General features: G+C 42.1%; 1 protein-coding gene across 3 annotated transcripts in view; it reads left to right on the forward strand.

The window, feature by feature from the left end:
• Positions 1 to 19019, forward strand: part of adgrv1 (adhesion G protein-coupled receptor V1) — a 117897-nt gene that overhangs the window by 32463 nt on the left and 66415 nt on the right. For all 3 annotated transcript variants that reach the window (XM_030417523.1, XM_030417524.1, XM_030417525.1), the window contains 37 exons: positions 1142 to 1515; positions 2179 to 2358; positions 2775 to 2955; positions 3187 to 3380; positions 3477 to 3606; positions 3877 to 3957; positions 4727 to 4866; positions 5024 to 5389; positions 5510 to 5753; positions 5857 to 6072; positions 6164 to 6379; positions 6471 to 6715; positions 6800 to 6981; positions 7079 to 7577; positions 7670 to 7979; positions 8218 to 8427; positions 8943 to 9073; positions 9775 to 9874; positions 9977 to 10156; positions 10280 to 10443; positions 10781 to 10868; positions 11840 to 11918; positions 12013 to 12151; positions 12447 to 12588; positions 13616 to 13881; positions 14018 to 14193; positions 14342 to 14469; positions 14559 to 14740; positions 14877 to 15023; positions 15130 to 15210; positions 15344 to 15608; positions 16223 to 16345; positions 16460 to 16682; positions 16799 to 17003; positions 17178 to 17324; positions 17419 to 17674; positions 18128 to 18330. In XM_030417523.1, coding sequence (XP_030273383.1) covers positions 1142 to 1515; positions 2179 to 2358; positions 2775 to 2955; positions 3187 to 3380; positions 3477 to 3606; positions 3877 to 3957; positions 4727 to 4866; positions 5024 to 5389; positions 5510 to 5753; positions 5857 to 6072; positions 6164 to 6379; positions 6471 to 6715; positions 6800 to 6981; positions 7079 to 7577; positions 7670 to 7979; positions 8218 to 8427; positions 8943 to 9073; positions 9775 to 9874; positions 9977 to 10156; positions 10280 to 10443; positions 10781 to 10868; positions 11840 to 11918; positions 12013 to 12151; positions 12447 to 12588; positions 13616 to 13881; positions 14018 to 14193; positions 14342 to 14469; positions 14559 to 14740; positions 14877 to 15023; positions 15130 to 15210; positions 15344 to 15608; positions 16223 to 16345; positions 16460 to 16682; positions 16799 to 17003; positions 17178 to 17324; positions 17419 to 17674; positions 18128 to 18330 — 7193 coding nt within the window. The remainder of the gene's footprint in view (positions 1 to 1141; positions 1516 to 2178; positions 2359 to 2774; positions 2956 to 3186; positions 3381 to 3476; positions 3607 to 3876; positions 3958 to 4726; positions 4867 to 5023; positions 5390 to 5509; positions 5754 to 5856; positions 6073 to 6163; positions 6380 to 6470; positions 6716 to 6799; positions 6982 to 7078; positions 7578 to 7669; positions 7980 to 8217; positions 8428 to 8942; positions 9074 to 9774; positions 9875 to 9976; positions 10157 to 10279; positions 10444 to 10780; positions 10869 to 11839; positions 11919 to 12012; positions 12152 to 12446; positions 12589 to 13615; positions 13882 to 14017; positions 14194 to 14341; positions 14470 to 14558; positions 14741 to 14876; positions 15024 to 15129; positions 15211 to 15343; positions 15609 to 16222; positions 16346 to 16459; positions 16683 to 16798; positions 17004 to 17177; positions 17325 to 17418; positions 17675 to 18127; positions 18331 to 19019) is intronic.

Consider the following 19019-nt stretch of genomic DNA (forward strand, 5'->3'; position numbering starts at 1 on the left):
CAGCCTGCATTGGACCCAAAGCTCCCTGAGGGGGAAATATTCTGATGGCTCTTTGGCGAATTTCAATCACAGTAGATGTATACCTAATCATCAATCATGTCATGCGTTATTGTCTGCTACTGGTAACTCAACCCACAAAGGGATTACTTTGTGTCTGGGCTTTGTACTTGCTCACTGTGGCAGATTTCCTATATTTGTCCCATTTTGTACAAGCAGAGGAAGCGATAGGCACAAGAGGTGTAAGTATATAAATGAGTAATGAGAAAGAGCTGGACCTAGGCATTCGGTGGCCTTAATCAAGATTCTGTTTGTGATCCCCATACACTCTAGCATAGCAACCAAGTTAGTTCCACTATTTATAATAATATGACTGGGGCTGCACAATTAAACCAAATATTGTCAAAATCACAATATGGCCAAAAGCAATATCCAAATTGCAGAAGCGGCAATTTTTAGAATTACTGTAGTACTGTAGTGCGGCCTACATGTCTTTTCCCCAAGATGTAAGAAAACATGTTTGTTTAGTACCCAACAAATGTCACATCATAATCATTTTAATCATTTTTTCAATAAAAATGAAAATTGTGGTCCAAAAATAATAATAAAGTGCACATCTTGGTTCAAAAAAGGATAAATGTTTAATGTTTAAGTTCCAGAGTCAAATCACAGTGACATTGCGATAACAACAGTTACTTCCAGGTAGAAAAACTGATTTGCATTGTGGAGATATGTGAAATTGGCACTTTGTTTATTTCTGTTTTCAGTTTTAGTCACAATTATAACATAAATAACAAGATATGTAGTGAAATACGGTGGTCGGACCTCTCTGGTGTTTCTTCTGTGCTTATTTTATGTACTGTGTTGCTTTGCTAGCATCTTTGATATATCCTTAACAACGCATCTAAGACAACTGTGTTGCAAGCATGTGTTCCAGCACCACAGTAATCTACTAAATGTTTGCATTTCCTCTTTTTCAACATCATATCTGTTATCTTATATCCTGTGCGATGTGCTTGAGGCAATTGTAGTAATTTGTTTTACATGTGTGTCCAACCAGTCCCTGGTTATACAGCTAAAACATGAATGATTTTGCCATTTGCTGTATATGTAAAATGTTACGCTCTCAATTTTTCTACTACAGGACCTGCATCAGTGTTTATTGGGTCGGATCCTGAGGGTGAGCAGCGGTACACTGGCCTTCTCCAGGATGTTCGCTTGTACAGGGCTAAGCTGAACCGCAGCCACATCCACGAGCTTCACACCCAGCCGGCTAAAACAGACCTACGTAACATATCAGGTTACCTGCGGTACCGGCAGGATGAGAGGCAGAAGTCATTTGTGGTGGAGGTCAGGGATGACAGTGAGGAGGAAGGAGAAGAGGTGTTCAATCTACAGTTGGTGGCAGTTAAAGGTGGAGCACGCCTCCCTTTCCCCAGACCCTCTGCTATTCTGCGAGTCATGAAGAGTGACAATGCCAACGGACTTTTTGGATTCACCGGTGCCTGCATTCCTGATGTAAGTATTTAGCAGCATTAAGTCGACCATTTTTGATTATCTATAAGAAGAAAAGAAAGAGAAAAAACTAAATTATTAATCTACTAAATGAGTCGCGTCATCACTCAGACAGATAAAACATATACATAGAAACACATGTAATATAAACCGACTGGTTTGTCAGTCCCTGTCCTGCTGCATATTTCATCAGTCTTCATGCCTGGCTGCAGGAAGAGCATGCTCTCCATTTTTAGTTGGATTGGATGCGTGAGCTCTCATGTTGGTCCGTCTCAGGTAGAGCGACAGCTGGCAAGGCTGCACAGGACTGTCAGTCAGGGCATTCCTGTAGAAGTGGATCAGGAGTTCCAGCACTAGAAACGGGGGATCTAGTTCCTCGTTTTCATCAGTGCAACAGGTGGCAAGGCTGGGGATGGCATTCCATCAGAACTAGAGGGTCTTCTTTATTTCTTTGATCCTTTGGGGATAAATAGACATTGAGGCATGTGGGCTATCAGGTGCTCCCTCTCTAAATCACATGAGTTCTGTGCTGGAATGAGTAAAACCAGCTCATTAAACCTAACAAATTTAATGACTACAGGTGGATGCATTCAGTGTTTATTATTTACTCTTTATTTTTTCCTCCAGTGGTTCAGAATTAATCAATATTTGTATTCCCATGTTTAGACAGCTGAGGAGGGCTCCACTATTTCCTGTGTGATTGAGCGCATGCGGGGATCTCTCGACCACGTTTATGTCAACTACAGTGTCACCCAACCGGACAGCGTGGACAGTGAGACACCAGCCAGTCAAGATTTTGTTAATGCCACGGGAGCTGTGCTTTTCATGCCTGGACAGCGCTCTGAGGTGTGTGTACTCTGTGTGTGTGGGAGTGACTCAACAGTTGGATCTGTATTGTGATCTTACATGAGCTGTGGAAAACCCCTCTTGGTTAATCCAGGTCACACAGAGAGCAGTTGCTCAGTGGATAAAAACAAGTGTGATGTACTTAGTGTGAACTCTATTTACACATCAGCATACTGACTTCAATTAAATACTGAGCAGCAGTATTGCATATATTCACCTAAATTCAATGTTTTTAGACAACCAGCCCCACCTAGTGGTTGGTTGTTTCTGAACTTACTGATGAGGCAACAGGTGTGAGCTGATAATTGAGGTTGTACTTTTGCTTGTGGAAGAGCACATAAACACTATAACCACATTTTAGAAATAAATATAAATAATACTTACATAATTATGTTTATATTAACTTTTCCTGGCAGGTACTGAACCTGCTGGTGCTGGATGATAACCTCCCAGAGCTGGCAGAGTCCTTTCAGATCACACTGGTATCAGCAGAGTCCGGTGATGGGAAGCCAGGCTCCACCCCAACCAGCGGTGCAAGCATCGACCCAAATAACTCAGTTAACACCGTCACTGTCACAGCCAGTGACCACCCTTATGGTATTTACTCGCATGCCCAAAAACAGCACTGCCTTACTGTCAATGCTGCTATTTATAGCAACAAGCAGTCAGTATTAATAAGATTATGTTGTTACAAAGGGCTTATTTGGTCAGCTAAATATGAGTACAATTTTCACTGTCTTTCTCCCTCTTGCGTGCATTAATCCTCCTTGTTCCATCACCCCTCTCCCCTCATTTTATTAATTTCTCCCCTACTCTTTCTTGGTCCAGGCCTTCTGCAGTTTCAACCCAGCCCTCCAGGTGAAGGACTGATCTCCCCAGCATTAGAACCTGCCCACATAACTGTCAGTGAGGAAGATGGACAAGTCCGTCTGCTGGTGGCCAGGGCCCAAGGCCTTTTGGGAAGGGTTATGGTAGGATACAGGACAACCCCCTTCACAGCATCCAGCCCTGAAGACTACGAGGTTAGTGATTCACAATGCACCGATGATGTAATAATAAACAAATGAGCAGATGAAGAGACAATAGATTTTTCCCCTCTCATTGTATTCCAATGGCAGGACTCAGAGGGTATGCTGGACTTTCTTCCAGGGGAGAGGTTAAAATTCGTCACTGTGACAATCATAGACAATCCTGTACCTGAGCTGGACAAGATTTTTAGAGTGGAGCTCTACAATGCTGATGGAGGAGGTGAGTAATGAGTGCCCATTAACTAGATAACTGTTTTCATTAGCTTGAGTCACTACTTTCCACAATTTTTATTTTCAGTACATTTGTATTAGAAATCTGCCTGTCTTAGACATAAACTGACCCTGTATTCTCCCCCTACTGTTTTTGTGTGTTTTGTGTGCTGTGCTCCTGTGTGCTTCCTCATACCTACCCTCCTTCCCAATTGCCCATCTCTGGTGTGATCCTAACCTGGTGTGACACTTGTTTGAATCCTTGTGTGTGATCCATCAGTGGATCAGTTTCTGCGTAGTGAAGGAAGTGGTAGTGGAGAGAGTGACTCTGACTTCCTCCTTCCATCCTATCACCACCATGGTAAGTATACCCCTCCTTTTCTCCCCAAACTGCCTCTTGTGTCCATTCCTTCACCCCACACCCACATAATTTGTCTGTTCTGTGAGGGATCAAGTAACATGTTGCTGCTGTTGGTATGCATTATTATTATCTGAAATTTTAATGGGACCATTTTATGACCTCAAAATTATTGGCATTGTCTTTCTTTCAGTATAATATTTTTTGCTGGATAGAAAGATACCGCTAAGTTACTAAAATGATTGGGTTAATTGAACTGTTGATTGCTCAGATAAAGATTTGAAGTGGAAAACACACTACCGATACATCTGTAGATGTATCTGTACATCTGTAGATGTATCAGTAGTGTGTTTTGCATGTGTGATTAACTGTGTGTGGTATTTACATTGTACTGTGACCCCTGTGAGAAGCAGCCAAGGAGAGGGATGTGGGAAAAGCAAATAGTGTAGCTATATAGCTTTTCACAGGCAGTAGGGGTAAGAGGTGGACATTAAGTGTCAGGGACCCCAATGTTTATTGCAGCCGTCCCATCCCCACAATTTGCATGAAACCACTATTTCAATCTGTTGCTCTTGACCATAATATCACTTCAATAATTTGCAAGAAGGGGGCTTTTTACATCAAACTCACATTCATTGATTTGATCTTGATGGTCACATTTCCATGTCCTCCTCTCTGACCTTTTATTACCAGTTTGAATTCAAACGGAAACTGCAACCAAAATGTATAACTAAAAACTAACACATGGTCAAATCTGGTATTTTGTGGTTAGCCAGCTTGGGAGTTGCTTCCCGCATCACAGTGACCATCGCTGCTTCTGATGATGCCCATGGAGTATTTCAGTTCAGCCCTGAATCCTTATCTGTTAATGGGACAGAACCTGAGGATGGACGCAGCTCTGTGATTCTGCAGGTCAGTGGAATGCAAAGTTTAAACATTTCTGGAGAGAAATTAATTCTTCTGTTTGCATTAGAAATTCAAGATGTGAAAACTGTTCTTAGAAAAGATGTAGTTTTTTAATTCAGTGTTTGCTCAAGTATTGTTTATGTTTTTTTTTGTTCTCTCCCAGGTGGATCGGTCATTTGGTGACCTCTCCAATGTGACTGTGTACTGGGAAGCCGATTCCAGCTCTGAGGGAGAGCTCCTCAGCCGGTTAGGAAACATTACTTTTGACGTAGGTCAGATGTCAGAGAACATCATCATCAATGTGGCCCAGGATGAGATCCCTGAGTTGGACAAGAGGTTCAGTGTGTCCTTGGTTAACGTCTCCCACGGCCGTTTGGGTGTACACACGTTTGCTACTCTGACTGTGCTCTCCAGCGATGACCCTTATGGTGTTTTTGTGTTCGCTAATGTAACAAGTTCTGTCAGACTTCCTGAAGGTGACTCAACCGTCTCCCTGACTATCCTTCGACAGAGAGGCCTGATGGGTCAGGTATGTAGGAAGTATGGAAAGTAAAGCCACCCATGATCCTGTTTATTTGACCTATGATAAATAAATAAACCAGAATGACAGATGTTTATGTAACGATTTTTACTATTTTAATTTGTCAAGGTGCAAGTCACATATGGGACACTAAATGAGGCACAACCAGAACCTTTCAGGACCCCTGGCGTGGGCCGAGCCACTGAGGGGCGGGATTTTGTTCCCCTCCTGGATTCTGTTGTGTTCTTGCCCAATCAGACTGAAGCAAACATAACCCTGCAAGTGCTGGATGATGAGGATCCAGAAAGAGATGAGTCAGTGTTTGTGAAGTTGATCAGTGTTCAGCTCATCAAAGGAGAGCAGGAGAGGCTTCGTAAGATATTGACACTTTTACCCGAAAAAATAATTTAAGATTTAAAGACACTTCAAACGTACAACACCAAACTGATGAAATATCCTCTTACCATTCCCTTCAGTTTCCGATTCCCCTTCTTTGGGCCCCAGGTCTGAGATCGTAGCCCAGGTGATAGTGGAGGCCAGCGACGATGCTTTTGGAGTCCTCCAGCTGTCAGCATCTGCAGTCAGTGTAGCTGAGCACTATGTTGGGCCCATAATAAACGTCACACGTGTTGGTGGGATTTTTGCTGATGTGTCTGTCAAGTTCAGAGCAGTACCTTTGACTGCCAGAGTCAGTAAGTGTTGGGTGCAGAGTTCAGTCTTTCTCCATATGATTTGTGTGTGAGCAGGGAGATCATGTCCATATGCATGTGTGTAATCCTATAGGTGAGGACTACAGCGTGGCCTCCACAGATGTGGTCCTCCTTGAAGGGGAGTCCAGTAAATCTGTACCCATCTATGTCATCAACGATGTTGTCCCAGAGCTGGAGGAGACCTTTCTCATTGAGCTGATCAACCAGACTACTGGAGGAGCTCTGCTGGGGGAGCTTACACGTGCCATCATCACCATTTTGCCTTCTGATGACCCTTTTGGTGCCTTTGGTTCGTAGGAATTATCCATGATATGTCTTTACATCTTATTTTGGAAATTATCTCACTTTAAAGTTCTGGGCTTGATTTTATTTCTACCTAGTCTTCCAAGCGGTTCCAGTTACAATAGAAGAACCAGGATCTAACTCCATGGAGGTGACGTTGCCTATAGTCCGTAATGCTGGTACTATTGGCACAGTGGTGGTCCAATGGCAGGCCACTGTCAATGGTAAACTAGCAGTGGGGGACATCAGACCCACATCAGGAGAGGTGACCTTTGCCCCTGGAGAGACAATGAAGACACTTCAAGTGGAGATTTTAGCTGATGATGTACCTGAAATCACTGAGGTAAGAAGCTGATAGTCAAAATGCTTTGAGGAATTCACATAATTTTAGTTGCAATGCTTATGACACACTTTATGTGTTTTCTAGATAATAAAGGTTGAGCTTATTGGTGCCAGTAATGGAGGAAACCTTGGAGCTGACACATCCGTTGACATAATAGTGCCTGCAAATGATAACCCATATGGGACAGTCTACTTTCAACAGTCCGTTTACCGCATTCAGGAGCCGCTGGAGGGAGTGTTCAGAGCCAATATTACTGTCCAAAGAAGGTACTTTTAATTTATTTTTTTTCATCTGATTTTATTTTATGTCTTTTGTGCAACCCTACTCACATTACCTTTCCATCCTCATTGCCTTTTATTTCAGAGGCGGTCATTTTGGACGCCTGGAAATCGTGTACAGCACCTCTGAGATTGACATTGTTAGCTTGGCTCAGGCTGATGGCCAGAACCTGCAAATGTACTATGACCTCCCAAAACCAGGTGTTCCATCCACTGCCCCCCTCAGGACAGTTAACATCACTGGTCAGACTGACCCCCTCGATGCATGTGCTGCTGCTTGTCTGAGAGAGCGTGCCTGCCAGGCCTTCTCTCTGTCATCAGGGGTGACCTCACCATCTTGTACTTGGGTGACTTCAGGGGCTGACCAGCTGACTTCTGAGTCTCAGGTTATGACTTACGTAAAAAACGCGACGGCAGCTGCTGTCCTGTTCAGTGCCCAGGCTGTGGCAGGGAGCGATTACACCCCTGTGACAGCTCAAAGTGCCTTCATGGATGATGGGTCAGGGGTCACCAACCTCACAGTCCCAATCTTGACTGATAAATTCCCTGAAATGGATGAGAGCTTCTCCATACAGATCTTAAAGGTAAAATCCGTCACATGTATTTTGCTTTGTGTTTATTTGTCTTCCTGCTAGCTGTATAACAATTACAACATTTTGTCATGTATTCTTTAAAGGTAGAGCTTATAAATCTGACTGTGGCTCAGAAGAACCTTCCCTCGATTGGCCAGCCAGACAAAGCCGTGATCACTATTGGGATGAATGGAGATGCTTTTGGCGTATTTTTGATATACACTCTCAGCCCCAACGCCACTGATGAAGGGCTCTATCTAGAGGTTCGTGAAGAGCCTATGGTTGTGGTGCCCCTGGTTATAGAGAGAAGAGGAGGGAATCTAGGCCGTGTCACAGTAGAGTGGAGGTTTGTTGGAGGAAAGGCCACACCAGATGCTGACTTCACTGGGACTGGAGGGACTCTAATTTTTGATGGTGTGTTGATTTAGATGCCAACAATTGCTCGGAACTAATTACTTTGAACAATGTTGTATTAAATGGTCATCATTGATGATTTCTTCTCCAGGCAAAGAAAATGGTCATCATTGATGACCATTTAATAGATTGTATTGTATCTTGGAATTACACGTTTGAAGGTGTTTGATCTTATTTATCTATTAGTGAGGACAAATAAAAGAACATAAGCATGTGCACTTGTCCTCTCTTCCCACAGGTGAGCTGAAGAAGACCGTAGAGATAGTAATCAGAGATGATATTGAGCCAGAGGACAACGAGAGCCTCATGATTGGTCTCGTTAATGCGGAGGGAGGAAGTCGAATCCTGCCCAGCTCGGACACTGTAACCATAGTGATACTGGCAAACGATAATGTGGCTGGGATAGTGGGGTTTCATCCATCTTCGCGCTCTGTCATCGCCAGAGAAGGTGGGTGGCTTTTTCTTTTATTTTTCAGTCCATGTTGTGCATGTCTGAGCACATTATCACCAACCTATTTTACATTCCAAACACTTCCCATTGTCCATGCCACCAGAGATATGTCCTAATTATGTTTGAGCGCAAACGTAAGGGAATGCAGTTACAGTAATGTCAGGATGCAGCAACAGGTGGGCCATGTGGTCTTCTGTCATTATCTTGAATTAATTATGCATGAGCAGTTAGTCACCCTGTGTAGAATCCACACAATTAAGACCTTGAGTTGCCTCTGCTGGCATCTACAATATAAGAAAAGACATTCACATTAGTATCCACCTTAAAAAAAAACTATATTCATATATGGATAATGGTCCAATTTTGTTCTGTTTCTGCTGATTCCACCATTGCATTCAATTTAGTCCCATATCTCAAGAAATCAAGAAATATTGTAAAATAGGACCCAGTTCTTCAGATTGCTTTGCATTTGCATTAATTGTTTGGACTAACTATTATATTTCACATTACAGGTGAGAAGCTGTCCTTATTAGTGTTGAGAACAGCTCCTGGTCAGGGTAATGTCACAGTGGATTGGGCTATACAAGGGCCCCTTGTACACCGGACCTTCACACAAACCTCTGGGACACTTTTCTTTACTGAGGTAAATACTAGATGGAGATCACTGAACAGTTTATTGTGGACTCATAGTTTGGCTTCTGCATTGCCCAACTACACATCATCATGTTGTTATTCTTCTTCTTCTGCTCGGGTAGTTGAAGGCATTTCATTTAATAAGGATGGTGTAGTTTCCATACAAAGCATGCAACTGATGTGCGGCACAGTTTTTTTAATATTGCTAGTTTTCAGCTCTGGTCCCGAGTTGTACAGCATTATTAAAGACAAATCCTTTTAATCATGCTGTACATCTGACCATCTTTCATTGGTTAGTATCATTAAACCACCATACACCAATAGATATGGATGTACAATATAATATACACACCACAAGACACAGAGATTTTATGTCTAGTTTGATTTCAGTTGGTCATGTGTTCCAGAGTTAAGAGCCCTTTATGAAGAACAAGCTGACTGAGCTCTCAGAATTTAGATAGAATGTACAATTTGGTATTATCTAGTTGCCAGTCACGAGTCTCCTAGTTACTCCTTTGCTGTCTCATCTTTGGATATATCTGGAAATAAGCTCTGGGGATGAATCTTGACTATTAATTTGAGTAAAAAAAAATGTGTAAAGCTCTCAAAGCTTAGTAGATTTTATCTCAATCTAACCATAGAGAAAGTAGAAAACAGTTGTGAGTTGGAATCTGTAGCAACAATTATGTATTTGGGATGTGTCTTCTACAGGCAGAACTAAACAACACCATAGTCCTGCAGCTTCTCGATGATGCCGCACCAGAAGACAAAGATGAATACAAAGTGTCCTTGTCCAACATACAAACCTTTGGTAATGCATCTGCTCTTAGTGTCTTTGTGGTTGATAATTCTGCATGAAATCTTTTGAAGAAACCTTCTTGAACATATTAACTTTCCCCTGACGTCCACACAGGTGTTGCGGTGACAGGCCATGCTGCCCTGGATGCTCAGGGCAGTGAGGCGGTGCTCACTGTGGACACCAGTGATGAGCCCTATGGGCTGCTTTCCATAGCCCCATCATCCCTGAAGGTGAACACAGAGGAACAGGACCGAACTATAAACATCTATGTCAATAGAGAGTTTGGAGCCTCAGGTCAGTGGGCTTAATATGAATGCAACTATGTTTACTAAATTAATGGGTTGCCTTTTAGTTATTTCTGTTTCCATTTGTTGAGTGAAGTTAACTTGAATATTATATCTGAATGTTTGTGTATAGGAGCGGTGAATATCACCTATGAGGTTATAAGAGGTTCCCTGCAAGACCTGTCCAAGGTAGAGGGTGCTCTCGCTGACCCCGGACAAGACTTCATTGCTGGTACTGGTTCTGTAATCCTTCAGGATGGACAGACCTCTGTCGCCATCCCTGTCACCATACTGGAGGTAAAGACAGTGGCTGACTTTCATTCTTCTATGTATCTGTCAATCAAACATGGTACCTAAGATGATAGGTCAGACATGACTGGTTTTCAACTTGCCATTGTGGAATGATTTATATTTTCAAAATGACTTATCACTGATTGCTATAAGGCGAGGTTGAACCACCTGATCCATCATTTTGGAGATCGCATTGTTATCCTGTTTCAACAAACTGTCAAATTGAATATTTGATCTCTATTCATATGAGCTCTTATTTTCTTACTCACACAAGCTCTGGTTACTGGAGCAGATTTGTTTGAATGTAGAGTTTAAAGCTTTTCATTTCCATTTGTTTTCTTAGGATGACATCCCAGAGCTACAGGAGTTCTTCCTGGTCAACATAACATCAGCAGTACTCGTCACAACCCTTGCCACTGTTCCCCAACTAGGTATGGAGCATATTAAGTCATTCATGTCTTTTATCACCTCTGGTCACTGTCGACGGTGTGACTTTACAGTGTCAAATCGATTCTTGTTCTCGTCACTGTTTTTCACTTCTTTCCGACTGTTTTTATATATTTTGTCTTATGTTATGAAATCACTTTCCTTCTTTTCTTTCTATAATTTATCACCATTTGCTCTCTTTGATGAGTAGAGGTTGTGCATTGCACATTGCCAGGTAAAATTACACATTCACATGTTCACATGCTTTGCCTAAAAAGCAAAGTAGTTTGATGTACAATGTTTCTGTATTGTACATAAAACTACACATTGTAGTTGACAAAATGTCAAATTACACCATGAAAGAGCTTGGTAGTCACTGCTACTGCTTTTGCATAATCCAAACCACAGTCCACTTTATGAATGAGTAACTTTAGAAAGTGATGAGTAGACAGAACACTACAGGCAGAGCAGCTCCCAGAATACTATCGGCCTTCTGCATGGAGACGCACAGTAAACACACAGCCACTCTTTTGGCAGCAGTCATTATGTGGCTTGGATGGTGAGATTGATGCTTTCCATGATTGAGGAAGCCTGGGGATTTGATGGGAGCCGAGTAGCACTGTGTGGCGAGGACAGAGAAAGCCAAGCTAAACCCGAAGCTGGCCTCCCAGTGTCTTGGCTGTAGAGTGAATGGGAGAAGACTGTTCGGGGGGTCATAAATCAGTCCACCCAAAAGACTTGGCTGCTCAGCCTCCCAATCCACTTACAGAAGACGCTTCTTTGCTGTGATATTTTGCTCAAATGTGCCATGACGGAAGTTAGATCCTCAACTGTTTCCTTTTGCTGCTGGTTCTTGCAATCTAGTTATAGCCCTGAAGTCAGCACTAATGCTCAACCTTTTACTATAGTTGTTACAAACTTTTGACAGTCTGGAGGCCATCAAATCTTTTCTCTTTGAATGTTGTCCTTTCTCCAGACACCCAGGGTTTGGTTGCTGAGGTTAGCATTGCTGCTAATGATGGAATCAGAGGAATCATTGAATGGACAAACACCATGTAAGAAATTCTTTCAGAAATAAAGCAGTTCTTATGTTGATTTGCACATGCCCTAATTAGGATATTTTCTCATGAAACTGTATTTGGTTTCCAGGTTTGAAGTGAATGAAACAATAGGGGCACTGACTCTGGTGGCCTACAGGAACAAAGGGACGTATGGGAATGTCTCGCTGTTCTTCTATGCTCAGAACCTAGAAGCTCAACAGGGACTTGACTACAATAACAGTGAAACGGTCAGACACAGTATTTTCAAACACTTTACACAAAATCACAGACTTGCATGCTTACTACAACACATCATATAATACTTATAGTGGCATGAATACCCAGACAGGTTTAGTCAAGGGCAACTTGTCTTCAAAAGGACTTTGAGTTCTAAAGAGGAACTGACAAAGCCTTTTAGAGCTGAAAGGTCCTCAAGGGAATCTAGAGCAAGCAAAGGTGCCCTTGACTTAGACCCCCTGGAATTTTACTCAAATGAGGTAGCATGAAGCTTTTAAAGTGAAAACTTTCCTTCTGTCCACCCAGATGCTCCATTTTGTTGATGGCGAGAGGCATAAGTTCGTAGAAGTGCAAATCATTGATGATGCCATTCCAGAGGGAGCTGAGAGATTCCAGCTCATCCTGTCCGAGCCTTCACCTGGGCTGGAGCTGGGCACCAACACTACAGGTAGATAAGTAGAAGGACTAAACAGATGATAATATAGTTTCTATATTATATATAATTTTTGAGTCAAACAGCATAACACGCTGGAACACAAGCTTCCAGTATATATTCAGTTAAAATGTAAGATACAACAAAACGTCTTATACTGTTGTTAGCCATGCAAAATCAGACAGGTTTGTTAAGATTTGTAGGAAGTTTGAAGCGCAGTCAGGATGCTTCAAACATTATCCCGGTGAACAGAAGGCATCAATCACAATAATACTCACTTGTGTGTTGCCATACTTACATATTCTGCTTTTCATTGCCTTCTCGTGGTTTCCTCCCAAGGTCACAATTCTCCTGTGTTTCTCCTGACTTATGACACATTTTCACATCTTTTTCCCCTTTTATTCATCACAGCCTGTTTCTGGCACTGACACTTTTAGTTTACTGTACCGTTGTACCCCCATGAGAATGACAGAGAAATGGAGAAAAGAAATACTCTAAAAAGAAGAATCCATGCTCCTTAAAGCAGTTTATAAAGAAAAGGGGTATGCATTTTCAAAATCTGCCGAGACAGTTTTTCTGTCACTCACAGGGTTTGTATCGATGTTTATCACCATCAAGAAGCTGACAAACATTGGGTATTGGCCTGCATAGATTATGTAGGTGGCTAGGGTCAAAAAATGGATGAATGACTGAAAACTGATTTATATTATGCTCACACCAGAGGGGTGAATCATTCTGCACACTTTTGAGAAAACTAAAAGTATTCATTATAATGCTGTCGGACTTGACTTGAAAATTCATATTCCTGGTCCCCTTTAGCCCGTCTTTGGTTTCAAAATTCTATTTTTGAGTTCTCAAGGTTAGCAAGTAATTGATTTATGTCAGGTCATGTGAGTTAAAGAAACTGAAAAACCATGTAACATGGAAACCAGGTGGTAGAGACTAAGAGCTATTTAGTGTTCATATGCTAAACAGTATTACAAAAGTACTGTATGCAAATATACTATTATTTTCCTAAGCTTCATCATCTGTTTTCTTATAGCAACCGTGAATATCCTGGCCAGTGACGATGGACATGGCGTAATTTCCTTTAACACCAGCGAGCATTTCTTATTAAAGGAACCCACGTCTCTGTCAGGCCTGAGTGAGAGTGTGGCCACCCTGTATGTGGTCAGGAACCCTGAGGAAGGAACATTTGGCACTGTAACTGTTCAGTTTACCATCACTGATGCCAACGGCAGTCTAGCAGAGGGTGATCTGATGCCAGCGCAAGGGTTTGTGGTACTGGAGGATGGAGTCAGATTTAAGGTGAGGGAAAGTAGATTTTAACTGGCTAACAGCATGGAACATGAGAAAACCTGAAAAGTATTTTGTGTTTGAAACAGCATTAACATCTTTTGATTTTTTTTTTAGAAGTTCTTTTGTCTCATTTGTGTTGTTGCAGATGTTGGAGATCTGGGCTGTACTAGATGCTGAGCCTGAAGTGAATGAAACCTTCACAGTGACCCTGTCCAACCCAACAGGAGGTGCACGGCTGGGAGACCAACTACACATTTTTGTCACCATCCTGGAGAACTTGGCTCCTTCTGGCTTGTTCCGTATCGGACCTGCTATAAATAGGTCTTAATACAGTTGCAACAAATGGATCAGAAATGTTTAAACACTTGTATAATTTTAATGTCATATGCACGTGTAGCTGTATAAGGGCACACACAACTATCCAAAAACATTTAATCAAGTCTCATTCAATATGTGTTTTTCTGTACAGAACTAACACGGAAGTGGTTGCTGATGAAGGTGGCCACACTGTCTTCCTCACAGTGTCTCGCAGTAATGGTCTGGAGTCAGCTGTCAGTGTGGAATGGGAGACACAGTCGGACACAGCTATTGCCTCAGGTGATATAAGTGTTTCAATTAAATCAAACTCTTTTCTTGTGATAAGCAATGCAATTATGATTATCAATTTTTATATTTTTTTGTTCTAGATGGTCACCTCTCAGTGTTGAGTTTGTACCAGAGCTTCGAGGACAACCCCACCTCTGCCTGGTGCTCCCTCCCTGAAAGTCCTTCCTTCCTGGCTATGAGGCTGGACAGGAGGCCCATGGTTGGATCCTCTCACACCTTGGCCACTCTGTATCGGTGGCAAGGTGTTTTTGTGCCAATTGAGGTAGGCTGACAACAGCATTGTCCCTCGACCAGTGTATGATATCCCTACAGATTTAATTTAGAGTAAATAACACTTAATAATTTACAGCAAATTACATTGTTAGCATAAAAATCTCAATGTTCTTTGCTCACTTCAGGCTGTAAGGATTCAAGGCCCCAGCTCTTGTGTTGGGTTTGCAGTGAATGGTTCTACCTACGTAGGCATCACACACAGTGGTCCTCCCTTCTCTCCTGCTACCAACCTCAGTATCTTCAAATTGCAGAAGGATCTCAATGTCACATTTGTATGTATGAACCAAATCATTGCAATACTTGACTATCATGTTTTTATACATCATGAGATTATGTTGTATTATCTTTACATCATTTGAGGCAATCTGATTTCTATAGGAACAAACTTTAGGTGTGGAAGCTCTGGATGTGAAACACTTTTCCACTGAAGGTAGAGAGTATCTAATAGCTTCAAGCCAGGTGAGGCTGACCGTTCTACTATTTAGACAGATCTTTCATTCCTTTTAAGTGATGTCATTAAAAGTTAGAAGAAGTACAGCAGCCTCATGTGCCTGAACTCAAGTTTTGTTACTCTATTTGTTTCATGCTGTAGATTTTTGTTTGGACTAGAGGCTCCTTCACCCTCCACCAGACTCTTGACTTCGAACAGGACATCCTCAGTGTGACTCCATTCACTCGTGAAGCTGTTCCTTACCTGTTGGTGTGCATAGACAGACAGACTGTCAGCTGCCTCCTGCTGCAATGGACCAATGGAAGATTTCAGAACCCACAGCCTCTCCAAGTCGCTGGCAGAGCCATTCATGTGGAGACAATAAACACAAGGGTAGAGGACACTATCCTCTTGGTTCTTATTGAAGGTGACCTATCTTGCTTTTGTGTCATATAGCATTGATAAATGTTGTTATGTTTATCTTGCACATTTAAATAACTTCTCTACTATTACTGTTTTTGTATTTGAACATAAGTCAACTTTTTGTGAAGAGTAGCCTAGAATGGTAGGCAAGTGCACTTAGTCTATGGTGTGTTAAGAAGATGGTTGTATTTTGCAATAACAAGATGCTGGTTTTCTTTGGCTGTATTTTCTTGTGGATTCTTCAGTGGTTAGATGTTGGTTGGGATAGTACAAACAAATCGGTGATACTTAAGAGGCACACAGAAACCATGTGTCTGTTACAGAAAAACAGCCTTGTTATGTGGTCGAAATTCACAATGTAAGCCAGATCATGTATTTATACTATGCTCCGTATATTTTGATGAGGCATAATCTCTCTGAGTTTGCAAAAGTGGTGAGTTTTCTTGGTTCAGACCTGTTGTGGGTTTACGGGAAAAGCCTTAGTGAGGAGCAGAGGTTGTAATTTGTCTGTCTTGGGTGTGTCAGTAAAACCAGTCCTTACTTTACATAAACATGCCACTGTTGCATGAAAGAACCTTAATCTGTGTGTTTTTTGTGCATTCCTGCATCTTTCTCCAGGTCTCTCTCCATCCTGTGAGGTGTTAAAGTGGAGCTCAGGACAGCCTTCACCACAGTTTTATCAGTCCATTCCTCACCCAGGACTCACCTCTATTCACCCCTTCAGTGCTCCTTCTGGGATCAGTAAGTACACATGTCTTAAATTGCGTTATTTGTGAAGAAAACTTTTATCTAGTTCTGTTTCTCAGTGTTAGAATAACATGCTGTGACAATACTCAATCTTTTTCTTCCCCATAGCTTATGTTGTGCTCGCTGGAAGAAATGGCTCATCACTCTACTCCTGGAGGTCTGATGTCAATCTGCTCGCCATGATCCTCAAGGCCCCTCCAGCCATCAGCTTCTTCTCTCTCATAGTCCCATCCCTGAACACTACCAAGACCCTGTTGGCTTCCTCTGAGGAGACTAGCTCCACTGTTTATGAATTCACTTCTGTCTCCAATCAGTCTGATTTCATACCCAGGTACCAGAACTGTTTTCTATAACTGAGAGAAAGACAAGCTTAGAAAGCAGGTCCATTTTGAGGAGAAATATTATACAAATAAATGAACTATGTTGTGTCTTCTTTTCTTCATTCAGTTTTGGTGAGCTGCACTTTGCTCCCGGTGACAGTGAGCTTGAGATTGCAGTGAACATCATAGATGATGACATCCCAGAGGAGCAGGAGCACTTCCAGGTCAGCCTGAAGAATCCAAAGGGTGGGGCTGAGATTGGATTCGGTGGTCAGGTGACTGTCATTGTTCCAACCAACGATGATGCCCATGGAGTCATCGGCTTTGCTCAGGTAAGCAGATAAACCTTTTGATATTAGACAGCTTATGCATTTGTCCATCATGTTAAGTACTCATTATGTTTTAGCCATTGTGGTTTTGACTATATCAGAACATTTTCAAGGGTATTTTCTCACCATTACCTCAAAATTGTAATACCAAAATATATTTTCACTGCCTCTCTGCAGAATTCTCTATCTGTTGAGGTAGAGGAGTTGGAGCAAAATAATCAAATTTCTCTCAGTGTGGAGAGGAAAAGAGGGACGTTTGGCCGACTGACTGTTCACTGGGCTGCCAATGGCAGTCTGGCAGACATTTACCCCACTTCAGGAGTGGTGAGTTAATCTTGCATGCAGATTCCTGTATGTGTGAAAATGAATGCTTAGCAAAATAAACAATGGCAAAAATATGATTTGTGTCATACCATAGGTAACATTTTCAGAGGGCCAATCAGTGGCCATCATCTCACTGACCGTGATAGCAGATGGTGTGCCAGAGCTGAGGGAGAGTGTTACAATCACCCTCATGGATGTCACCACTGTGGGGCTGCAGGACCTACGACAGGCTGCAGTTATTGACAAGCAGCGGGCACAGGCTTTTCTCACCATCCTACCAAATGGTTCTCCCTATGGGGTGATTGGATGGCATCTGGACTCCCAGTTTACACTCACACAAGAACCAGAGAGTAAGAATTTCTGTTGCAAGAAATGACTAAATAAGTGGTGGTTTGTCAGAAAATGAGTTTTTCTTCTAGATTACAGTGCAGAGGAGTCTTACAACATCTCTCAGTCCCAGAAACAGTTGCTGTAACTTTAGCTGGTTGCTTAATACAAGCCATTCTTTTTCTGGGATGAGGTTTCTAAAGGAGCTGTTATAGTAATCGCACTGTGCGATTTACTGTAAAGGGGATCTGCAGTGATTTCCAGGATGTGAAGTAATTTAGGATTTGTCTTAATCTGTCCATTGGAGGCCTGCCCAGTGTGTCAGAGAAATCTGACTAGTAGAGCAACATACCTAAATGATGACCATTGAATGTTATTTTACTTAACTGTGAGATATATTTACCAATTCAGCTTGTTATTGCCATCTTATATTTTCCTATTGGTTTATGTAACCTCCCTTTGCTTACAACTTGCAGGGGTTCCAGTCAATGTGACTCTGTCCATAGTAAGGGAGCAGGGCTCTTCAGGTGAGGTGGAAATTCATTACCAGACCAGGCCGGCCCTGTACCAGCCCCCATCCAACCAGGCCAGTGCAGGACAGGACTACACCCCCAAAGACAACACCATCATAATGATAAACGGTGCTACCGTGGCTCTTGTCACTGTCACAATCCTACCGGTAGGGAATGTGTCGAGTAATAAGAAGTTAATTGAATCTATGTCAATAAAAAAGACTATATCAGGAATAAGACTAATATGTAAACTAATGTAAGAGTTCATGTTCTCTAATAAAGATGTAAAACCAAATAAAAAGAAAGAGTGTAAACAGTAGAAGTATGATTCCCCCATCAAATTTTTTTAGGCACAATCTTTCTGCCTATTTCTTATCTTACACCTCCCACACTTAACGCCCATTCACACTGGTTATGCAGCTTGCCACCTGTTGCTTGTCTTCAAGAAAAAACATACACACTGGAATCAGTCTTGTGACTGTCCAAAGATTAGCCTCGAAATGCCTAGTGTTGGCCATCACTACGGAAAGAAATTCACCAATGCCCCCCCGTCTCCTCAAGGGGTGGTACAATTTCGGTTCTAAATCAAAAACCAATTGAATTTGGCTTTCAGTTTCGATAATGTAAATCAAGAGCAGGATCAGCAATTCTTCTATTTCTTTCCCCCTCCATCCCTGCCCACACACACGCCTACAAAGAGAATGAAAAGAGGACACAGCAAGCTTAATATTAGCCCGAAGCTGCACACTCTTCCTGTGTGATTGAAGACGCTCAACTGACTGATAGCACTGGTAACACCAAAAGCTTCAATAGTATAACAATTACATAACCCTCAGTGCTGAAAAGAAAAAGGTTG

Source organism: Sparus aurata, chromosome 5 (genome assembly GCF_900880675.1).
Source record: "Sparus aurata chromosome 5, fSpaAur1.1, whole genome shotgun sequence".
Taxonomy (NCBI): domain Eukaryota; kingdom Metazoa; phylum Chordata; class Actinopteri; order Spariformes; family Sparidae; genus Sparus; species Sparus aurata.